Below are 20,245 nucleotides of genomic sequence, written 5' to 3'. Positions count from 1 at the left end.
CAAGGGTTTTTTTGGTCAGCCGGCATCAAAAGAAAGCAAGCTGGTTTAGTAGGATTGGACGGCTGTCCCTAACACAGGTAGTATCAAGCATGTGTGCCGGTCTGAACAGTGTTACTTGTTGAGAATGATGTTGTGGCAGTAGGGGAATCGGACCATGCAGGCGTCCCAGCCTCGGGCTTGTCAGGAAGCCAAAGTCGAGATTAGTGCAATCTAGGCAGTCAACCCAACGGGGTGAACTTTCGGAAGCAGTCGTGTTGCCGCCAGTCCGCCCTTTTGGAGTAGTATTAGCAGTGACAGGGGCAGTAGTAGGACCATGAAACATTCCACAATAACGGCACGGCCTATTCAAGATGCACTTCAGCCATGCCAACAAAGTAACGCACAGTTAATTCTCAAGTGGAAAGCTTGCCATGCCAGAAAGCGCAGCTGATTGGAGTCGGTCGACGAGCTTGGCTCGTTTCCTATCATATAATCGTCATGTCGTTTCTATGCTCGTTGTGTAAATGCTCAGAGCTTGGATGGAGCATGGAGACGACGAGAGAAAAAATGTTTTGGTCTCGAACAGTCTCATGCCGGTTCTTCCTCGCCAAACAAGAATTATGACCCCCAGGCCACAATTGTGGCCAATACACGCTGTCCTTTCAATAACTTTTATGCTACCACCCGAAACGCCGTGCCTCATGATCATAAGTTGGTGTAATGCTCAGAGTGCAATGATAGAAGTCCTCTGCTGCGCAGAATGTGAGTAGCTTGCCAGGTTCGTGGCAGCCACGAGTCAAGCGGGGGCGGCTTTTCCACAGTGCCGTGAGTGTTGGCAAGAGTATGGCAATCTGCCACAGTGTATGCTCCACTTCTTGACCACTTTTACGCCAGCCAGGCCTCCTCGTCACGTCTCAGACCTCTCATGACAAGACCTTCGTCGACGGACGAGTCGTCGTCCTCGTCGCTCGCCTCAGGAATGGGCGCTGGCGCCGTGCCGAGATCAGCTTCGGCGGTGCGGTAGCCCGCCTCGTGCTCGCCTTGTTCCTCGTCGTCGAACATCCACGTCATGCCATTGGCTTCCTCCTCCAGCGGGAATATCTCCCCAGCGTACTCCTCCAAGCCGCGCGGGCCTTCCCACAGACCCAGCGCGCCTTCGGGCACGGTGCGCTCGATTTCCATGTCGCCAAAGTATGGTGGCTGCTTCTTGGCGTCAGGGTTCTCCCATGAGAACAGTTGACCAAGCGCCTTCAGCTGCTCCGCGTAGCCCTCCGGGATCTTGACTTTGACTTCGATAGGGCCGCGCTTGTAGTGGACAGGTCGATCCAAGCCCTTCTCAAAGGCCTCGCAGACCTCAATGGGTGTGAGGTATTCGTATGCAAGTGCGATCCGCTTTCCGTTCCACTTCTTCGGGCCGTCCTTGAAAAGTTGGATGATGGCAGGGCCGACGTCATGCTCCGCGTCCAGCCACGGCAACTTGGCATCCGGGTGGAAGGGGGCCCGCCACTCAAAGGAACCATCCTTTTGGAGCTCCATACAGAACATTGGGTAGATGAGCGATGTGAAATTGTTGTTGTATATGCCAGTGTAGACAAAAGTAGCAGGCAGGTCGATCTTTCTTATGTACTGCTCAATCTTGTGCTTCGCAGCCCACAGCGGTGGGGATGGCCACTCTGGGTTGTACGCGGCGTGGTCGGGCATGGAGGAATAGATGAAGTGCTGGACCTGAGCCTTCTTCGCGGCGTCGGCAATCGCCTCGCCAATTGCAGTCTCATTGCCGTAGAAAGTCGTGTTGATAAAGGCCAGGTGCGCGCCGGAGAAGAGCTGGTTGATCAAGTCGTGATTGACGGCGATGCCGGGGATGTGCGTGCCCACGGTGACATCTCTGTTGTCGCCCGCCGTCTTTCTCAGGTAGAGCTCTCCCACGAAGCAGGTGACGTTTGGGTTTGTCGATACCTCGGTGGCGATGACACCTTCGAGATTGCGAAGCTGCGCGCGGACCTTGTAGCCAATAGCCGTGGCGATTCTGATTAGCGAAGCTGCTTGCCGACCACTGGCATTGATGACCGCAATCGTCTTGTCCGGTGTTGGAGTTGCCCGCTTCAGAGGCCGGAAGCTCAGCGAGTTATTCCTGGAAATGGCCGTCAGCGGGGAAGACTCCGAGTACGAGGATCTCGTGTGCTTGTGCCGCGACTGGTAGACTGCCGAATTCCTGGGCGAGCCGTTCGAGGTGGCGTGGTCGACAGGAGCCGGGCGGAAGACCAGATCCGTCCGGATCGGGATAGGTTGGGGAGCAGCCATCTCCATCAGGGACCCTGCCGTGGCCAAGCGCAGGTCTCCTCTCTCTCAGCGTACGAACCCCTGCGTCTCGTGAACGAAACAGGCTCGACCTGAAATGCTGTGATGCCCACTACTGCAGAAGTCTCTGTCACTCTTGGACAAAGGGCGGTGTTTTGTTTCTCCCAGTATTATGTGATGTGTCGTTTGCTGAGTGTGTGTGTGTGTGTGTGTGTGTGTGCCTGTCGGGCTTTGAGTTCGACGGAGCAGCAACAGGGGTAGGGCGATCCGAGCAAGGCCCCTGCGATGTCGGTGAGGAGGGCCTGCACGGCAATGTGTGAGCACTCTTGCCCAGCGGGGACTTTGTCGTAACGACAGGCAGATTACGCAGCCTGTTCTGGGAACGGACGGCCGGGCACGATAATGCTTGGTTGAGGACGAATCGCAACCGTGCGCTCGATACCGAGCAGCCAATCAAGGTGTTTGGCGGCGACGCGAGGTTGTCGTCTTGCAGACGGGTGGTTGCAGCGAGGGGCGTGTAAGTCGCTGGGCGTAGCTGGGGCAGCTCGAGGTTCGCAGAGCTGGCGAGCCGGATGGAGGGGAAGAGCGAAAGGGAAACAGAGGGGCAGTCTGGCAGACCAGGTTTGGAGGCTGGCTGGCTGCACCAAGTACTCTCTAATCTCTGCGTTTCGTGCAAGCGGGACGAGGGATGAATGGCGAGGGAAGGAGGAGTGGAAGCAGTCTGGCGGAACGGAAGACGCTGGGGATGCGGGTGGTGATATTGAGCCGGGCGGCGCACCGGGCTGCTCCTCACTCGGGCGCGTGTGCGTGCGCCTCGCCTGTGCCCAGCTAATTATTCTCGTGGACCTTTGATCTTGTAGAATTTTTGCCAACGGGGCCGTCCAGGAAGGAGGGGCGCCGCGTTGTGGACTGCGAGGCCCGACCAGGGTGGACCGATAATCCGGGGAATGACAAGCACGCTGCAAGCGTGTGGCGCCGTAGTGGACAGTGTGATGTCGTTGACGATGGGGCCGACGTGGTGGTGGTGCGCAGCGGCCCAGCGGGAAGGAAGAAGGAGGGGGGGGGTTGACGAGAATCAGTCCTCCTACTCAGCACGCGCCAAACCACAGCAAAGTCCAGAAAAGGGATCAAAGGGACGGCAAGGAGCAGCAGCAGCAGCAGCAGCAGAACTGGCGACGAGGAGCATAAAGGAGAACCAGCAAGTCGTGTTGATGATGCACGCTGCAAATCCCGGGAGTACTTGCGAATCCGGCGCCGGATAGGGCGAGCGCACACACCCAGAGCTTAAGGGGTGCGGGCACGCCAGCCCGATTTAAATTACCCTTCTTCTCGTCGTCCTCCGATCGCAGGACTAGCTCCGCACGCCAGAGCGACGCCCGGTGCAAGGCACTCGGCTAGCTGGAAGGGGTGATGACGGAAATCAAAGTTCCATACACAAGGGTCCGTCAGCGATGCCTCGCGAGCTCGTTGCACGAGGTATGCACCCTGATGGATGGTCGCAACGTGACAGGTAGATGGCGCAACGGAGCGGGCACTCACACGGATCACTACAAGCACGGAGAGGTCCCAGTAGCCGACAATGACCCTCTTCTGCATAATACCAGACTCGAGCCAGTCGGTCCCCCTCCCTCTGCCTGCCGCGAGATCTTGCCAGGGCCGCCCAGCCTTGACTCGCTGCTGATACCTACCCGCGCCGCTGATGCGCAAATCATGGCGCGCAATGGCAACAACCGACCTCTCGCGTGCGTTTCCGCCCCGTGACACGGGCTCCTGTCGTGATTCAGGGTCGAATTACTGCGATAGGCAGGCCAAGCAGGGACAAGCCCCCGACCTTTGTTTTCAGCCTCTCGTTGTAATTACATGGCACACAAAAACGTCGTGCTCGTCCGCCCGCCGCACAAAGTGCTGCACAACTGCCACAATCTGATACGCCGTCATCGTCGTGGGAGACCAATCATTGTCCACGGTCTGGAACGATGGACGCCGGTCCGGGATGGATATCATCTCATGGCCCCTGGTCTCAAGTGACAGCCTAGCACGGCCAAAGACCAACTTCTGACAACGTGCTGCAAAAGGTCGTAGAATGCGGTAGAAAAGTCGCCAGCAGCCAAGCTGGGCCCCCTGAAGCCCGCTGCGCGCCGCCGTACTGGCCAAAAAGTGGCGGAGCGAGATCCATAATACCCAGGAGGAGAAAAAGAGCCTAGTAGTCACCCTGAAAAGTTTGCTTTGCTGGCATCGCGATCATGTCGCAATTGCCGGCAGAGGACCTGTGCCTTGGATTGAAAGCCGGTTCGCGGCCCCACCTGCTCGAGCCTCGAGCGCAAGACATCATAGGACGGCGGCCATGACTTTGTCATTTGTACGCAGTTTTGAAACGTAAGGGCGAGCCTAGCGGAAGGATTGGAGCCAGGCAGGCTTATCTCCCGCAACCATCGCAAGGCCAACTGGCTGCGCTATGCCCAGTCAGGCGGTCGCCAGCCTGTGGCAGCAGTTGCTTAGCCCAGCCAGTCTGGCTCGACTGAGCACGTGAACCTGGGGGAGGCGCCTTGGTGGGGCGGTGGTGGTGCAGGGCAGGCGGCCTGCGTGCGATAGATGGCCGGTATCTTTTGTAACTAGGTCGAGCTGTCAAATGAGACCTTTGCAGCCCGCCAACGCGTCATCACAGCGTGCGTCAACAGGAGTAGACCATACGACTCGGCCGACGTCCACCATCACCGTCATCATCAGTCAAAGCACAACTGGAATGACCTCAAACGTAAAGGCGAGAGAGAGGACAAGCTGCAGGCTGCGTATTGCCATGCTGTGTGTGGTTTCTGCTGCGCTCCGCTCTTCGGAGCCGTCCGAAAGGGTAAGTGGAACCATCCGACGGAGCGCCGCCCATCCGCTGGCGTTGGCGTAATCACGTTGTAGAGCAGAGCCTGCAGAGTGGTCCGCTGGAGAATGAAACTCACGATCTGGTTTTTTCTCTTCTGACATGGGTGGAGAGCTGCGATCTCCACAACGAACAACCATGTTGGCACGTTTTTTCGCCTTCGCCAGCTCGTGCATTTATTATGTAAGAGAATGATGGTTGGCGGCATTGTGCTGCGTGTGGCCCGCAGAAAACATGGTCAGGCCGGCATTCAGACGACGTTGGTGATGCCATTCCGACTTCAGACAATTGGGCTCGTTGAGACGGTTGCCCCGAGAGTCTTATATCTTGGCCGATAAGGTCTGCTGATCCAAGGCATATATAGAAGGTGGAAGCGAAGACACTGGAATGCATGTAGGAACCACAGGCGGGCACCGCCATCATTTGTCCAACAGGAGGGAGAGCGTCTGGCAGGGAGCCGCTGACATGTGTCCATGCCTTTTCACCGCTCCAAGGGTCGTGCTGCGCCTAAGTCTGACGACGGCTCTGAGCTCTGGTCACTCAAGGCTCCACCGGCGTGCAGTCGTTCGTGAAATTTTTCGACGTTCTTGCAACGGTGTGTTTATTTAGAGGTTTGTGGAGGCCGGTGGTGGACCTCGTGATCTAGGTGGTGGGTCGGCGAGGAGAATCCATGATTCCATGATTCCATGATTCCATAAAGGTGCAGCAAGCTGTGGTTCTGGACCAGCTGCATACAGTGCCGCCGCCATGGTCGAACGTGAAACGTGCGACGGAGCTTCTGGCTGTTGTTGGAAGGTGGTTGAACGCGCAAGCCGGTCCCGCTGTTTGTCGTCGTTGTAGTTGATCCTGCACACGGACTCGCGGGCAAATGGAACACCAAAACGCGAGATACGTGGCTGGTCGTTCGTCACGACTCCTCCGATAGGATTTCCCCAAGGCCGGCTTGACTGACACCCCATGCAACGAGACGGCGAGCTCCGTAGCAGAGTGGCCATCCATGACACGTCAGTGTTACGTGCCTTGGTGCTCTGGTTGACGATTGTGCCGCTGCTTCGTGGTCCAGCCACTGTGTGTCGAGCCCGCGCATGTCGGCAGCGCGGAGGATTAATTACGTACAAAACAGTCAAGGAAACAGTTCGCGGCCGCGCTGGACCCTTTTCCTTGACAACAAGGTGGTCCCTGGCTATTCAACGGACTGCCGCATCTCCGCGGACAATTCCTCGGCTTTGCGCACGTGTCGGTGCGATTATGGTGCAACTTTGCGTCAAGGCAGCCTTGGAGGCATGCGTTTTCAGACAGGAACCCCCCTGCCGTAGCCGTAATTAGCCTCCTCGCCCACTCGGGAAACCTTGGAAGGAAGGGAGGGGAGGGCCTGCTCCAGAAGCTGGACAGTCAAGATTAGATAAGCCTCTGTGCATGCACCCCGCATTCTCCGGGACCTGCCAAACCCCACCACGAGCACTGTCGGGCGAGAAGACTGAACCGGCCGGGTGCAGTCCCGACGTCTGGCATCCGCCAAAGGTGCACACATCGGTCAAGGCATCGGGTAGTGTGTCGGATCGGGGCCAGCAGAGGTGGTAGTCTCATGTTACAAGTAGCAAGTCCCGTCACAAGAAGGCACCCCCCTTTCGAGCAAGTCTCCAAGACCCCTCGGCGGAGGCGCTCATAGCGCCATCCCCATAACCGCACCACCGCTCCACACCACGAGAGGCGTGGTATGTCTTTGCACAGAGGCGGGAGGCGGCTGGCCTACCCGGAGGATTGCTCCGGCTGTGAAGCCGGGGAACTCTGCCTCACTTCTCTCAGCATCCCTGACTCCAATATCGTATGCAGATATCCGTCTCCAAGAAGACACCAGGGTTCAAGCAGAGCCCAAGGCCATAGCGCCTTACCAGACGAGAAGGCGCTAATCTGCCAACATCTTGTCCATTATCGGCCTTTGTCGATAGCAAGGCCTGGTTGCAAGCGTTATCATAGCCGGAGACCAGTATATGTATGTTGAACGAGCTCGTCGGCGACGGTCTTGGCTAATCTAAATCTCCCGAGATCGCCGCACCGTGAAGCAAGCCGAGGGCCATGCCTTGCTTATTTTTGCTCTTCTCTGGCACGGTGGATTCTCTTGGAATTCAATGACTTTCTTAGACGTGAGTAGATTGCCTCAGATGAGGGGATTCCGCGCGATCTAATCTAGTCGGGTGCGCACATGTGACTGTCGCGCTTAGCTGTCGAGAATCTACTGGTCGCTCGGGGTACAAGTTTGCAAAAAGACACCTTATCTGTAAAACGTTGCTACTTTGTACGAAATGCGTCCATGCCTCATAATCGTGTCATTCGAACATGTTGGCCACATGTGTCTCCCCCTACTATTCTAACATGGCGATCCAGGAAAGGACTCCGTGGGTATGATGTTGCTCTACAAGAGCTTTAGCTTTCCGTGAGGACAAACTGTCTAGTGACCATAGCAGGTTGACGCGTAAACCAGCTACTCATGAATGTGCTGCTGCTGGTGGGATCCCGAAAATTCACCAACTCAAATTTGTGACTCGCGCTCGCTGATCCGGCATGCCAGGGATCAGGTTCCGGCTGCCGCATCGTAGTGTTGCGGTCCGTTCGCGTAGGTCAAATTCCACAGCCCGTACCATGATGCGTCTCTCTTCAGGTATAGGTCCCAAATCTTCATCGCCAAGCCCGACGCCTCCCATTCCCTCGCTTCGACTTCCCCAGCGCGCATTGCCCCCTGGCCCAAGAGACGCGTGTGCACTGGAGTCGATGGAGCCATGCCGCCATGAGTCCGGACTACCAGTTGAGCCTGGGTAGGGGCTTGCTGCATCTGACATGGAGCGCTCAAGCCTGACGGCAGTATCGTCCTCCTCCTCGACGGACGCAATATAGGTACCTATCCGGGCAGAGAGCTCGCTGTCCCACATGCCTTCACGTCGAGAACTACTTCCAAGAAGCTGAATGGCAGCGCGACGTATCCGTCGCTCCCGGCACTTTGTGGCGACCACGAACAGAGGTGGGATAATGCCAAGATCGGCACTGAAACTGGGCTTGATATGACGGGCTGTGTAGTCAGTGGTACCAGGTGAGTCGGCGTGGGAGGCGTGATGGCAAAGGCGCTCGTCCGGGCAACGCTTTGCTGCTGCCCTTCTCTCTTCGTCTCCTATTACTTCCGTGGCCAACGAGACAATTGCCTGAAAGTATGCATTAAAGGCGTCGAACCGCGCCTCGCTATCACTGAAAGTCATGAGGAACAAAATCTGTCCCATCATCTGATTCATCTTGAGGACTGCAATGCCAGTCTTCTCCTGACTTGTCCTTGCTGGGGCAGTCCTGGTTGTCAGGATAGGCTCAAACGCCACCGCCCAAGCCTCAATTTGGCCCTTGAAACTTAGACCGTATTGCTTGAGCGATTCTGGCAGGATACCCATAGGGCTTGAGCCTTGAGTATAGCTGAACATTGTTTCGGTGAAGCGCATCATCCTCTCGCAAAGAGCATCCCAGGCTTGCCGGGCTTCTCGCAGCGATGTAAACGTGTCGGGAATAATCGGTGAGGTTGTGGAAACAGGCGATCCGCCTTCTGTCGAAGATGTGCCGTCGGCGCTTTGTGTGAGGCGGATGACGTAGGGTTGTGGGAAGTGGAAGGCCATGTCGTATGACTTGGCCTGGATTGCCAGACGTGTGAACATTTGAATCAAGTCTTGGTCAACTGGCTCCTCAGGCCGTGGTAGAAAGGCCCTCCGGCGTTCCTCGCGCAGCTTTTCAAGAAGCCCTAATCCACTCTGAATCTGGACAATAGCCTGCTTGTGGTCCCCGATGAAGGAATCGAAGCAAGCAAGCAGCACTGTCGCCATCAAGCTGGTCTTTTGAGAAGCCGTGTCCTGTGAAGTCGAAGTGACCATGGTTTTCAACGCGTACGAGTAGTTCTTGAAGGCGACCTCCCAGTGTCTGCTGATATTGTCGGTGGGATCATAGGCCGTGCCGGGGGAGCCAGGTGGAGACTCCGACATCTTCTCGAGGGTCTTGTATAAGGCACCGAGGGCCACAACCGCGTAGCGAACGGCCTCCTGGGAGTGGCACTCCTGCAGAACACTCCGCGTCCAAAACGAGGAGTCAAAGAAGCCAGACAGTTCGTTAGCTGTGTGCTCACGAAATAGCTGGAAATAAAGGCCCTCGTGATTGTTGAAGGTCATGATTGAAGGACGTTGGTACAATAAGGCGATCTCTGGTGGCGATTGGGGTGGTGTGAGCGTGCCTTGCGTCATGCCTGGAAGAGGCTTCTGTTTAATCTGCAGCTCTCTGGCTCCTCGAGAAACTGAGGATGCGGGATTCGCCAGAGGCCGCGGCTGAATCTTGACAAGCGAGCTCAGCCGAGCTGGTGGTGGATAGCCCGTGCAGTCCTTTTTGGAGCGCACGCATTGACTGCAAGCCGGGCGCTTCTCATCGCACTTGATGCGCCTCTTCCTTTAGATGGGTCAGATATCTGTGTGGGAGGGAGATGACATAATTGAGAGGGACTTGATGGGTGTGCCATACTTGCAGTTGCTGCATCCTGTCTTGACCTTGGGCTTGCTAGTGCGAACTCGCCTCGACTGCTGTGGATCGCCATCGGCAGGTTGTGCAGATGCTTGGGGGTCATCGGCAGCCATGTCGAGACTGAGGCTCAAACCTGTTCTTCGCGTGGACCAGATGAACCAATTCGGATCCTAGACTCATTACACAAGGCCTCGGGCGCAGGACGGTTGCTATGCTGGCCCATGGGGGGCGCCGGGCCCACGCAATGAGTCCAAACTCGCACTACGGGCACGGCGGAACTTCCGGATTCGTCGATTGGATGCCCTCAAGACAGAGAGGTGACGAGGCCGACTATGAAGCTGGCGAAAGGTGTGTCACGAAGCGGCTGCGCAAACCGTTCAAGCTGGTATCTATGCGCGGATGCTTCGTGAACCTGACGTCGTGAATGGGGCTCACGTGCGAAAGCACGAAACGGGTCTCGGTATGGCGCGCTGCTGATATACGCTGCATCTGTGATGCCAGCGAGAGGCCTCGAGCGACGAAAGGGCGCACGCTTTGTGCTGGGTGAAGTTGCAGGGAGGCGCAGCACACCTCATGCAAGACAGGAAGGAGACGATGATGGGGGGGTGTTGGTGGAGGTTGGCAGGAGCTGCCGTGGCGACGTCAGGCGACAAAAAGACCTGGGGCGGGCCTCCAGCTTGGGCTAACGAAGAAGGACCCTGACTTGAGCAGCACGGGGGGAGGACGGGCGGGGGGCCGACGCTACGACGCCGCCGGGACGGGCCAGCTAAGGTGGTAGGTATTCCTCGCTGGAAGCTTGGAGTGCGGAGCGTGCCGCTGAGAATTAGCCTTCAAAACTGCAGCGGCGGGCCATCACGATACGGCATCACTAGGCCCAGAACAGAAAGCCATCGGTCCGCGCGGTGGGCGCTAGCGCACGTGAAGGAGAGCAAGTGCCGGGAGTTGCGGGACCCCTGCGCCAGCACCTTCGCCATCTCTCCGGTCTGCGACATCGGACAAGCCAACAATGATGCTGCTGCTGCTGCTGCAAGGACACATAGGCGTGACACCATGCACACACACGATACCTGAGGTACGTTGGAACACAGGTTGTCATGGTATCACGCCGTGACACCAGTTGACGCAACGACCATCAAGCATCTGCAAGTGCCAGCACGCGAGGCAGTCGCGCCTGCCGTCCTCGGCAGGTCTGGCCTCGTCAACCAATGACCCAGGACTAAAGCCCTCAAGAAAGTCGCGTCACAACCTCATCAGTACGGTAGCCATATATCTCCACCATTCACAATCCATGGCAGCGCTGCTCGCACATGCGCACACTCTCTGTCGATGCAGTTCAGCCCTATCGGCAGATGGGCTACTCAAAGCCCCCGTCATGAATGCACGCTCGTCGCCTTCAGGCCTAACCTCGTGGAGGCGCAGTCCCTTAGGTGCAGGATCTGCCAGTCATCCATCCACCCTCTAGCTCCGGGTCGGCAGGCAAGCCAACCATAGGATAATTTCAGCCCTATGGTGCAGATACCCTCACTGGTTGTAATCTGTCTCTGCACGCCTCGGCGCAGGAAGAACCATCACCGAGTAAGTTGTCCAGAGCCTTTCTCCTGCAGTTGTGGAAGCGTCCAGTGCCTGCATAGGATGACGAGCAGAGCCAAAGGCCGGCCTTGCCTGTGGCCATCATGACATTCAGATCCGACGGCTTCGAGTGCCCCCATTCCATGGCTGAACTAACGGGCTCGACTGATACCTACGTAGGTAGCTGTGACAGATAGGCTATTGCTAAGGCCCATGGATTTTCCAGGGGTGTGGAGGCTAGCGAAGGGGGCTTCTGCAAGCGAGCCGTCACGTTTGCATTCCACGAGTTGCAAGGCCCGGGACGGTGCAGGCATGCACGCCCCTCGAGCCACACAAGCCGCCTTCGCATTCATCCCGAGCACCAAATCGGCTAATCAACCCAGCTGTCCACGGCGCACCCAAGCTGCTGGCGTGGCCCAACCCCTGCTGGTACAACGTGGGGCCGCTGGTGTGGCCCCTCATAGTGTCCCTCCGGCGCCCGACAGGTGGGCTTCCCCGGGCATCCGGCCGTGGCTGTGGCTGTGTGGACGCCGCTCCGGCCTGCCCGAACAGCCTCGGCAGGCATAACGTCGGCTGCACACCAAGACAGGTCGCAAACACGAAATTGCTTGCTAGCAATACAACAAGTCAAAACATCAGGTACAGCCCGTAATCTCCGAGGCAGCTTACGTCTCTACGATGTGGACGGGAATCTTGAACGAGGTATTATTGAACACATCCAGCCGCGCCTCGAAATCGACCGTCGAAGAACTGTCGAAGCTACTGCATAGAGACAGAGACTTCAGACGGGGTCTTACTCTCTTTCTGCTCACGGCAACCTGGAGCTAGCGTGGCTGTTCGATGGTATGCTACAAAGAAGCTGGCAGCAAAGTACGCCTTGGGTGCGCCAACGGATGGCAGTGCTCAGCCTTGCCTTGCGATGCGACACAGACGTGCCTGTCCATGTTAACTCGATGCCGTGAATGGCTCATCACGGGAGTCTCTCGGCGCGAATTCACTGACCTGATTACGGTGGCGCAGACCCCATATCAAGGATCTATATGTCACCACACTTAGTTGCTAGTAAGGACCGATATTCCATGGGCTCGCGTGCGTAAGCGTGAGGTCAAGTATCACCGTCACGAAGCCTTATTTACAGCTGATTTGTTCACTAACGTCGTGATCTGGTCATACATGGACTGCCATAGCGTTCATTTGGACTGCATACGATGGCTCTGCTCCAATAGTTCTATCATTCGTCTCTCGCTTCGATAGTCTACATGGTCTAAGACTCGAGCATGCATTTTCCATATCTTGTTTGGCACGTATCCTGACGGATTATGCGTTACGATTCCTTATAGTCAAGCCGGCGCCTGAACTTTGCCAATATGCTGTAGAAAAACAACGGGAGAGTCGAAATCACCTCCTCGAAACAGGACTGCAGAAACCCCAATCCGCTCCACACACTTTCTCCACAAACGACAACCAAAACAGCGCTTCACTGCACCTCGAGAACTTTGCTGTGGCTCTCCTTCTGCCGCACCAGCGCCTCGACCCAGTTGCCGGCCTCGCGCACCGCGCGGAGTGGGTGCTTCTTGCGCTTGAGCAGGAAGCCCTGGATCTCGGCCGGGCTGAACTGACCGTCGGGGATTTTGGCTGCGAACTCCTTGGCAACCTGAACGAGCTGATGGTCGTCAAGAAGGGGCTCAACTTCTTCTTCTTCCTCCTCTCGCTCGTCCGCGTCGTCCGCTGCAGTTTTGTCCTTGAGGTCTCCGAGTCCGTTGGATAAAGCCAGCTTGGAAGATGCGCTCAGTTTTTCGGCGTGACCGTTCATTTTTGTGGCTGCTGCTGCTGCTGCTGCTGCTGCTGCTGCTGCTGGGGGCTTGGACGCGGCACCGTTACTCTTGCTCTCCTGCGATCCAGCCTCTTTCAGCAAGGCGGCGACTTTCTCGTCGCTCTCGTACATCCTCAGGAAAAGCTCCTCGGCCTGCTTGGTCGTCGCATTGCCGAAGGCGACCTGCAAGTCCACCCGGCCGGGGCGGATGAGCGCCTCGTCGAGGGCCTCGGGCGCGTTGGTCGTCATGATGAGCACCCGCCCTTCGTGCGAGGCCACGCCGTCGATCGCGTTGAGCAGGCCAGACAGCGAGATTCCCTGCTTCTTGTCGTCCGCGGCCGCGTCCGTCTTGAGGGCGCGCGCGAGGTCGCTAACTTTCCAGTCGCTGGGGGCGGGTGATGTGTCTGGAGCTGCCCCTTCCTTGTTGGAGTCCTTGTTCTCCCGGCCGTCCTTGTCCTCAGCGTCATCTTTCTTGTTCTTGTTCTCGCCAGCACCGCGGCGGCCGCCTCGTCCACCGCCACCACCACCTGGTCGTCGGGAGGCCTGTTTGTTCCTCTCGAGGTCGTTCTCGGGCCGTTTTAGCCCGGCAGTGTCGATGTCCTCAAGCAGCACGATGCAGCGTCTGGGGAGTGACCCGAGCAGCGAACTCAGATCCTCCTCGGTCAGGGTCGGCTCTAGCAGGGAGATGACGTGGATATCCAGCCCAAACACTCCCGCCAGCGCAAACGACAACGAGGTTTTGCCCGTCCCAGGCGGGCCGTGGAACAGATATCCTCTCCGCAGAGGGATTCCGCGGTTTGCGTACCACCGCGGCGTGCTCGGGTGCAGATATTCATTCAGGTCCGCCAGGATCTGCACCTTCTGGCGGCTGTCCAGGACTACCGTGCGCATGTCGCGCACAGGGCGGTTGGCCACGATCTGCCACGCGTTGCGGGCGAAGCGACGCATGGTGTGCGGGTACGGCCGCTTGACAAGCGTGCGTGCCTGGTGGTCCTTGTAGTACTGGTCTTTGGCGTGCTGGAGGAGCTTCTTGATCGGCTCCGGGCTGCGCCAGAGGCACGAGATGACGAGGTCCTCCTTGTCGCGGAACGTCGTGGCCCCGGAGGCGGCGCCGTCGTCGAACACTGACTCCTGCTTGCGGTGCAGCGTGAACAGCTGGCCCTGCCACCAGAAGGTGTGCCGGCCCATTGCGGGCACGAACGAGGGCGGCGCGCGCGCCTCCTGGTTCGAGAAGTTAAGGTACTTGCCCGACCGGTCCCGGGCGACCTTCGATGCGTCTTCGTCGTCCTCCCACGCCGTCTTGCTCGACGTCTCGACCGTCAGCGAGCGCGAGTTGGTCATCCGCGGCTGCGTGGCGAGCCACTTCATCAGGTGCAGGTATATGTCGTCCGTGCTGGCCACGTGGATGCTGCTCATGAGATATGACGTGATGATGAGCCGGCACAGGCTGTAAAGCTGCTGGCCAATCTTCTGCGCGGCCCAGAGGATGCCCAACACCGTGAGCATCATCCCAGGGTCGATCCCCAGCCAGTTGCCGACGAAGCTATACAGAGGCGCGAAGCCACGGAGGCCGAGCATCGGAAGCAAGCCCTCGAGCATGCGGGTGCTGTCTGTCGTCGCCGACGATGAAGAAGGCATAGCATCGCCACCACGGCTACTGCTATGGAAGTCTGCGAGTCTTGTCTGCGTGCTTGGGAAGGCCCCGCCGGCACTGCTCGACGTGTTGTTGTGTGTCATGGCAGGCTGAAGAAGCCCGCGCAATATCGTGCCGAAGTCCATCTTCGCGGGCTATGGGTTGGACAGCTCTCCTGCTGTCGCCTGATTGACTTTTAAGCACCTTGCCAACGACCGATCTCTCTGGTGCTGTCTCTCCCTACTCTTAAGGTGTGAGTTGAGTTGCTGCGGTGCTTGATTGTATCTAAATGCCACTGATTTCCAGGCCAGAGTGAAAATGCAGAGTGAGTTTTGAAGACCAAAATTTCAAAGCCGTGCCGTGTGTGGAATTGCTGGGAACGACTCAGATGTCCAACAATCAAACTAGTCCACCGCTGGCTGCCTGCAAAGTATCGATGAGTTTCTCGGTGGGGAGATGCTGAGCACCTTTTATATGTCAGCCCAGAAAGAAAAAAAGAAAGAAAAAAAGAGTCATATAAAAGACAAGAAACGAGAATTCCTCTTGAATCGTTTAGCCGACAGCTAAGACGTACTCATTGGTTGCCTTGGCGCCTTGACACTCGAGAAAGAGTATGATGGTGCAGCTGCTGCCTAGTACGAAGCCCGTTCCCGAACACTTAAAAGTGGATGATGGAATGGGTGTGGTAGTAAGGTAGGGTGGCGAGCAAGGCTCTCTCTCTCTCTCTCTCTATCTCTTAGTACTCTAGACTAATACCCTGCCTGCGCCGCCCATGCGCGTGTGACTCTAACCACGCGCGAAAAAACTCGGACAGAGAGAGGGGGGGACCAATAGCGTACGATAAAGCAGCTTGTAGAGGTCAGACCAACACTGGGATGTAGCAGCGTGCATGCACATACGTATGCATGGACGGAGAGAATGGGTGAATTTGAATGGGTGAATGGGTGGCCAAAATGGATGAGGCAGCCAGGTTCAAGTGGTTCGCCCCCCTACAAGGTGGGTTCCGGGTACGTCATCCAGGCGGCCAGGCAACTACTGTCCCACTGACTCTCCAGTCTGCATCACTACGTCCCTCAAGATAAGGCATGGTGTGAAAGTGGGATCGTGGGAGGCAGCCAACCAGCCCAAAAAAACATTTTGCCCTTTCCATGGCGATTCCATGCCGAACAATTACTGCAAGTACTGAAGCACAGCGGGCTGGTCATTTGAGAGCAGCCAGAACTTTACAGGTTATATGCTAAACACAACCGTCTCATCGTGTACGGACATCAGGAGGACTGCTTTAGGCATGCTTTTTGAACCTTGCATCTTTTTTTTAATCCAGATAGTCTACTCGACCTTTCTTGCCAATGCGCCAGGGAGAAAGTTATATACAGACACAAATCCCAAAGCATCGGGGGGATCTCTCTCTCTGGGCTTCACATGTGGACATGCCATTCATTATAACTGCTAATGCTCAATCCAAACCAATCCACTCCTCCTCGCCTTCAGACTCCATCTCCAGGTCCAGCATAGCCCCCTCTGCCTGGCCCGCAAGAAGCAGCTTCGTCGACACATCGCTGCCGCCGTTGGTGGTGAGGAACTTGCCGCCGCCCTCGCCGTCCGCCGCCGCCGCCTTGCAATCCGCCTGGCCGAGGAGGTATTCCACCATGTACACGTTCTCCTCGCCGAGCCGCCTGATGTCGTCGCGCATCCGGGCCACCGCTCGCGCCACGATGCGCAGCTCGACGTCAACCTTGCTGCGGTTCGCGGCCAGCCACGCGCCGTGCTTGTCGACGAGGGCCTTGATCCACAGCAGGCAGAACTCAATGTGGGGGCTCTCCTCGGTCTGCGCGGCCACGAACCGCAGCAGCCGCGAGGCGTACACGGTCGGAAACTGCTCGACGACGAGGGGGATCTCGGCGTGCGGCGTCGCCTGGAAGACGCGCTTGATTAGGCCGGCCTCGTTCAGGCGGAAAGCCATGACGAGGGCCTTGAGGTAGTCCCTCTCGTTCTCGAGCACGGCGAGTGTCGACGCCGGGGTGATCTCCATGTTCAGATCAAAGGGGTCAAACTGCAGGTGGTTGTCCAGACTGTAGATAAGGAGGCCCTCGGTGGACGCCGCACAGAAGGACGTGCCCGTCGGCGCAAAGCCCACGCTGTTGACCTTGACCTCCGGGTGCTTGCTCCGAGCCGATGGGTCACCACCACGCTTGGAGCCTGGCAAGGTCTTGTCTTTCCGGCCTTCGTAGTCCGAGTTCTCGGCCTCGTCGTCCAGGAGGCCCTCCGGTCCAGCTTCGGTGAGGAGCTTGCTGTTCAGGAATTCCTGCGTGCCAGATAAAGAGAGGTTGACGCTGACAGTGAACTTCTTGAGCAGCACCATTGTGCTCACAGAGTACAGGCAGATGTACTTGCTGCTACCAGCTGCCAACAGGCAGCTGCCGTCCGTGGAATATCTAATTGTGCTAAAGCTCTTGGTGTCCGCAACGTTTGCCGCTGTTCTCCGATCAGAGATCTTGCGGCCGCCAGAAGCGTCTCTCCGCCCGTCGACGCCAGAGATCTGTTCGGCTTCCGTGACAGACCAGAAGCTCAATTGGCCATCCAGCGTCGAGATGGCAAGTTGTGCCGAGTCAGGACGCACGGCAATGTCGAGCACATCTGCCTGAAGTTGCAGGGGCTCACTCGTCTGCGTTCGGTTGAAGATGGACCACATTCTGGCTGTGCGATCCCAACTGCCGCTGACAAGGATGTCCCCGTTTGGCGCAAATGCCAGTGAGCAGACCGGGCCTTCGTGGCCAGAAAGTTGGTCGAGCAGTTGACCCGTTTGCACGGACCAAATATAAATGTCGAAAGAGTCGAGAGAGCCGGCTGCCACGACTTCGCCGCTGGGATCGACAGCCATACACGAGAATGACAACCGCGTAGGTGCGGTGAATGTTCTGAAGTTCCGGTACCGGATCAGGTCCCAGGCGCGAACTGAGCCGTCCAGGCTGGATGTGAACAGGACGTTGCCCTTTTTCGCAAACTCGCAGGCCGTAACGCCACTTGTGTGTTCTGTGAATGTCACGATGCAGAAACCCGAGTTGACATCCCAGACCTTGATCTTGCCGTCGTCCGCAGTCGTTACTATCCGCTGGCCGTCTGGTGAGTAGACTAACGAGTTCATGGAGTCGAAGTGGCCTTGCTGCTTGAGAATATATGATTCGGACTGCCACTCCCATACCAGCAGCTGGCCAAGTTTCGACGCGCCGAAGGCGAGCCACTCGCCGCTCTTGTTTATCGTGACATAATCGATCTCGTTTTGTGAGATGCTGAGAGTGTGAACCTGGTTGAACTCGGGCATCTCGTACAGGCCAAAGACGCCGTTGGAGAACCCGGCAACGAGGAGGTTTGACTCTGGGTGGTATGACGCGCAGCGCACAGTTGCATTGCCTTGCATGAAGTAGTTGCGCTTGACGACGCGCCACCTCATGTCTGCCGCATCGGCGTCCTCCATTTCGTCGTCGTCGCCGCCCTGTTCACGAGCTTTGCGAGGCAGCACGTACTGCCAATCAAAGACCGCACCATCCTTGCTGACTGTATAAATCGTCTCTTGATCTCGGGAGAACCAGGCACCAACCAGCGCTTGTTTGTGGCCGGACAACACAGTAGGAGTGAACCCCTCAGTCGCGTCCAGACTCCATATCCTTGCGGTCAAGTCCTTGGATGCTGTGATGAAGAAGCGCGAGTCGCTGGACCACTCTATGTGCTGAACATCGTCGAAGTGACCCATGTGTGTGTGGTGGCGTACGAATGGCGCAAACTCGAGCGCACCATTGGTGTTTGAGTCTGGAGTCGACGGGACTTGCCATACTTCGGTTCTGCGGCCCAGCCCTACAGCGAAATGCCTGCCCGAGGGTGAGAAGGCCAGAGCCGTGACTGCTGATCTAAAGGTGAAGTGATATATGGATATCCGACGAGGTACGTTGGTCAGGATTGCAAAGCCATCTTCGTCGACGGTGAGCAAGAGGTTGCCCCGCGGGGAGAGTCCGAGTCGGGAGATGTTTTTTCGGTGCGCAAAAGGCAGAGTGTGTGAGGTGTTCCTAATTGAGAATGCCGGGTTAGTGGGAGGCCACGCAACACAGAGTGCGAGGGGAGTGCTCACTCGACGAGGTTGAAGACGGTGACCCTGTTGCCAACGGGGGAGAACAGGGCAGTCCCGTCTGGGCTGAAGACGAGGTTGCCTTGGCTGTAGACAGTCCCAAGCAGGTTGGAGAATTTGAAGTCGGTCTTCATTGTCCCTACACCTCCATGCCCAGCGAGGGGCAATGTCTGAGAAGGCTGTGCTGGAGTTGGCGCAAACTCGAGGTGCTGCGCAGCTCTGGACTGGTCCAAGCAATTCGTTCGCAAGGTGATTACAAGCGCGGCTGTGCTGCAGTTGTGTATGGATCGCAAAAATAATGGCTCTCTGTACACACAAAAGCAGCCCGCTTGCAGTCTGCACTATGCCGGTTGTCACGAGGGAGGCGGTTGTGAGGAGGGTTATCCTGTAGCAGTATTCACTGCCATAGGCATGGGTCGGCGATCGCAAGTTCACTGGCCGACGCAGCTTGCAACGCTGCCCGGCGCCCAAACTTTTTTTCGCGGGTCTTATCGCTGATAAGAGCGGGCCGGCTTGCCCAGCCAGTCTAGCCTCTCCCCCCACGGCGAGCAGGCGAGCTTTCAGCAAGAGGCCCTCCACTAAAAGCTGGATGGACTACGTATCCCGCCTGTGAAACTAGTTCCCGAAGCTGGGACGCAGCGACAAGGACGGGATTTGATATGGGCCAAGACGGTTCTCAAGTGCTACTTGTGTTGATATCGTGACTCCCTTGTTTGACGTGTTTCGCTCGCGGGTGAGAAAGCTAGCAGTCCATGACCTCGAGTTTTGACACAACAATCTGGGACAGTCATCATCCACCGATACATGAGCAGTTGACCATGGCGCCGCAAGATGGCAGACCACAGGTTAGGCCATCAGGCACTACCTAGGTACACGTTGTAGGTGCAACCTGGAGCTGCGCGAGCAGTGTCACGGCTGCGGGGATAATCAGAGAACCATCGGGTAATTAAATGTTTACGGCTGTGTCAAACAAAACACTGGCGACCGTGAAACAGACAGGAAGCAGCCATGTACGTACTTGGTGTACTGATGAGGTTGAGATGGTGTGCAGGGTCCATGGGGAATGAGAGGGAGCACTCTGGCCCCCCCGGTTGGATTGGCCCCGAGCAGAGAATAGGAGAAGGCGGGTTGATTGGGACCGGCAGTGGGAAAACACCACACGAGGAGGTGGTCCCTTTGGCTCCCCTGGCATGGGCCGCAAAATTAAACACTCCATTGTCTGCAGGCGGGAGAGCTTGGGCAGAGAGCTGCGGCTGGCCAATCAGAGGGCCCCGGGCCGCGCAGGCCCCTGAGTGAGCTTGTGGTGCTAAAGGCCGTCACCTCCTCCACCTTCAGGCACGCAAGCCAGCCAGAAGTACCCAAGCCAGAGCGGGCGCCGCCCTCGATTCCCAGCCAGCACCGCGCAAGCTCCATCCTCGCTGGCGT

At 57.3% G+C, this 20,245-nt stretch overlaps 4 protein-coding genes across 4 annotated transcripts; all 4 read right to left on the bottom strand.

The window, feature by feature from the left end:
- Positions 1–806: 806 nt before the first annotated feature.
- On the bottom strand, positions 807–2,695 carry B0I36DRAFT_103435 (NmrA-like family-domain-containing protein). The gene has a single exon (XM_046147755.1). It carries the CDS (start codon positions 2,284–2,286, stop codon positions 865–867), a length of 1,422 nt encoding a protein of 473 aa, XP_046013825.1. The 5' UTR covers positions 2,287–2,695; the 3' UTR covers positions 807–864.
- A 4,976-nt stretch (positions 2,696–7,671) lies between these two features.
- B0I36DRAFT_240675 (uncharacterized protein) lies at positions 7,672–9,798 on the bottom strand (the record flags this gene model as incomplete). The annotated part of the gene is made up of 2 exons (XM_046149780.1): positions 7,672–9,613; positions 9,686–9,798. The coding sequence occupies 2 exons, from the start codon at positions 9,796–9,798 to the stop codon at positions 7,672–7,674; spliced, it is 2,055 nt and encodes a 684-aa protein (XP_046013824.1).
- Positions 9,799–12,731: 2,933 nt separating this feature from the next.
- B0I36DRAFT_241734 (BCS1 N terminal-domain-containing protein) lies at positions 12,732–14,705 on the bottom strand (the record flags this gene model as incomplete). Its single annotated transcript, XM_046149855.1, has 2 exons — positions 12,732–13,534; positions 13,595–14,705. 2 exons carry the CDS (start codon positions 14,703–14,705, stop codon positions 12,732–12,734), a joined length of 1,914 nt encoding a protein of 637 aa, XP_046013823.1.
- A 1,246-nt stretch (positions 14,706–15,951) lies between these two features.
- On the bottom strand, positions 15,952–19,234 carry B0I36DRAFT_103395 (WD40-repeat-containing domain protein). The gene is made up of 2 exons (XM_046147754.1): positions 18,824–19,234; positions 15,952–18,761 (listed from the first exon to the last, which is right to left on the bottom strand). The coding sequence occupies exons 1-2, from the start codon at positions 18,952–18,954 to the stop codon at positions 16,157–16,159; spliced, it is 2,736 nt and encodes a 911-aa protein (XP_046013822.1). The 5' UTR covers positions 18,955–19,234; the 3' UTR covers positions 15,952–16,156.
- Positions 19,235–20,245: the final 1,011 nt, after the last annotated feature.

The sequence above is a fragment of the Microdochium trichocladiopsis genome (assembly GCF_020744255.1).
Source record: "Microdochium trichocladiopsis strain MPI-CAGE-CH-0230 chromosome Unknown B0I36scaffold_4, whole genome shotgun sequence".
Lineage (NCBI taxonomy): Eukaryota > Fungi > Ascomycota > Sordariomycetes > Xylariales > Microdochiaceae > Microdochium > Microdochium trichocladiopsis.
The sequence above is the reverse complement of the archived record's forward strand: the minus strand, read 5'-3'. Positions and strand labels throughout refer to the sequence as shown.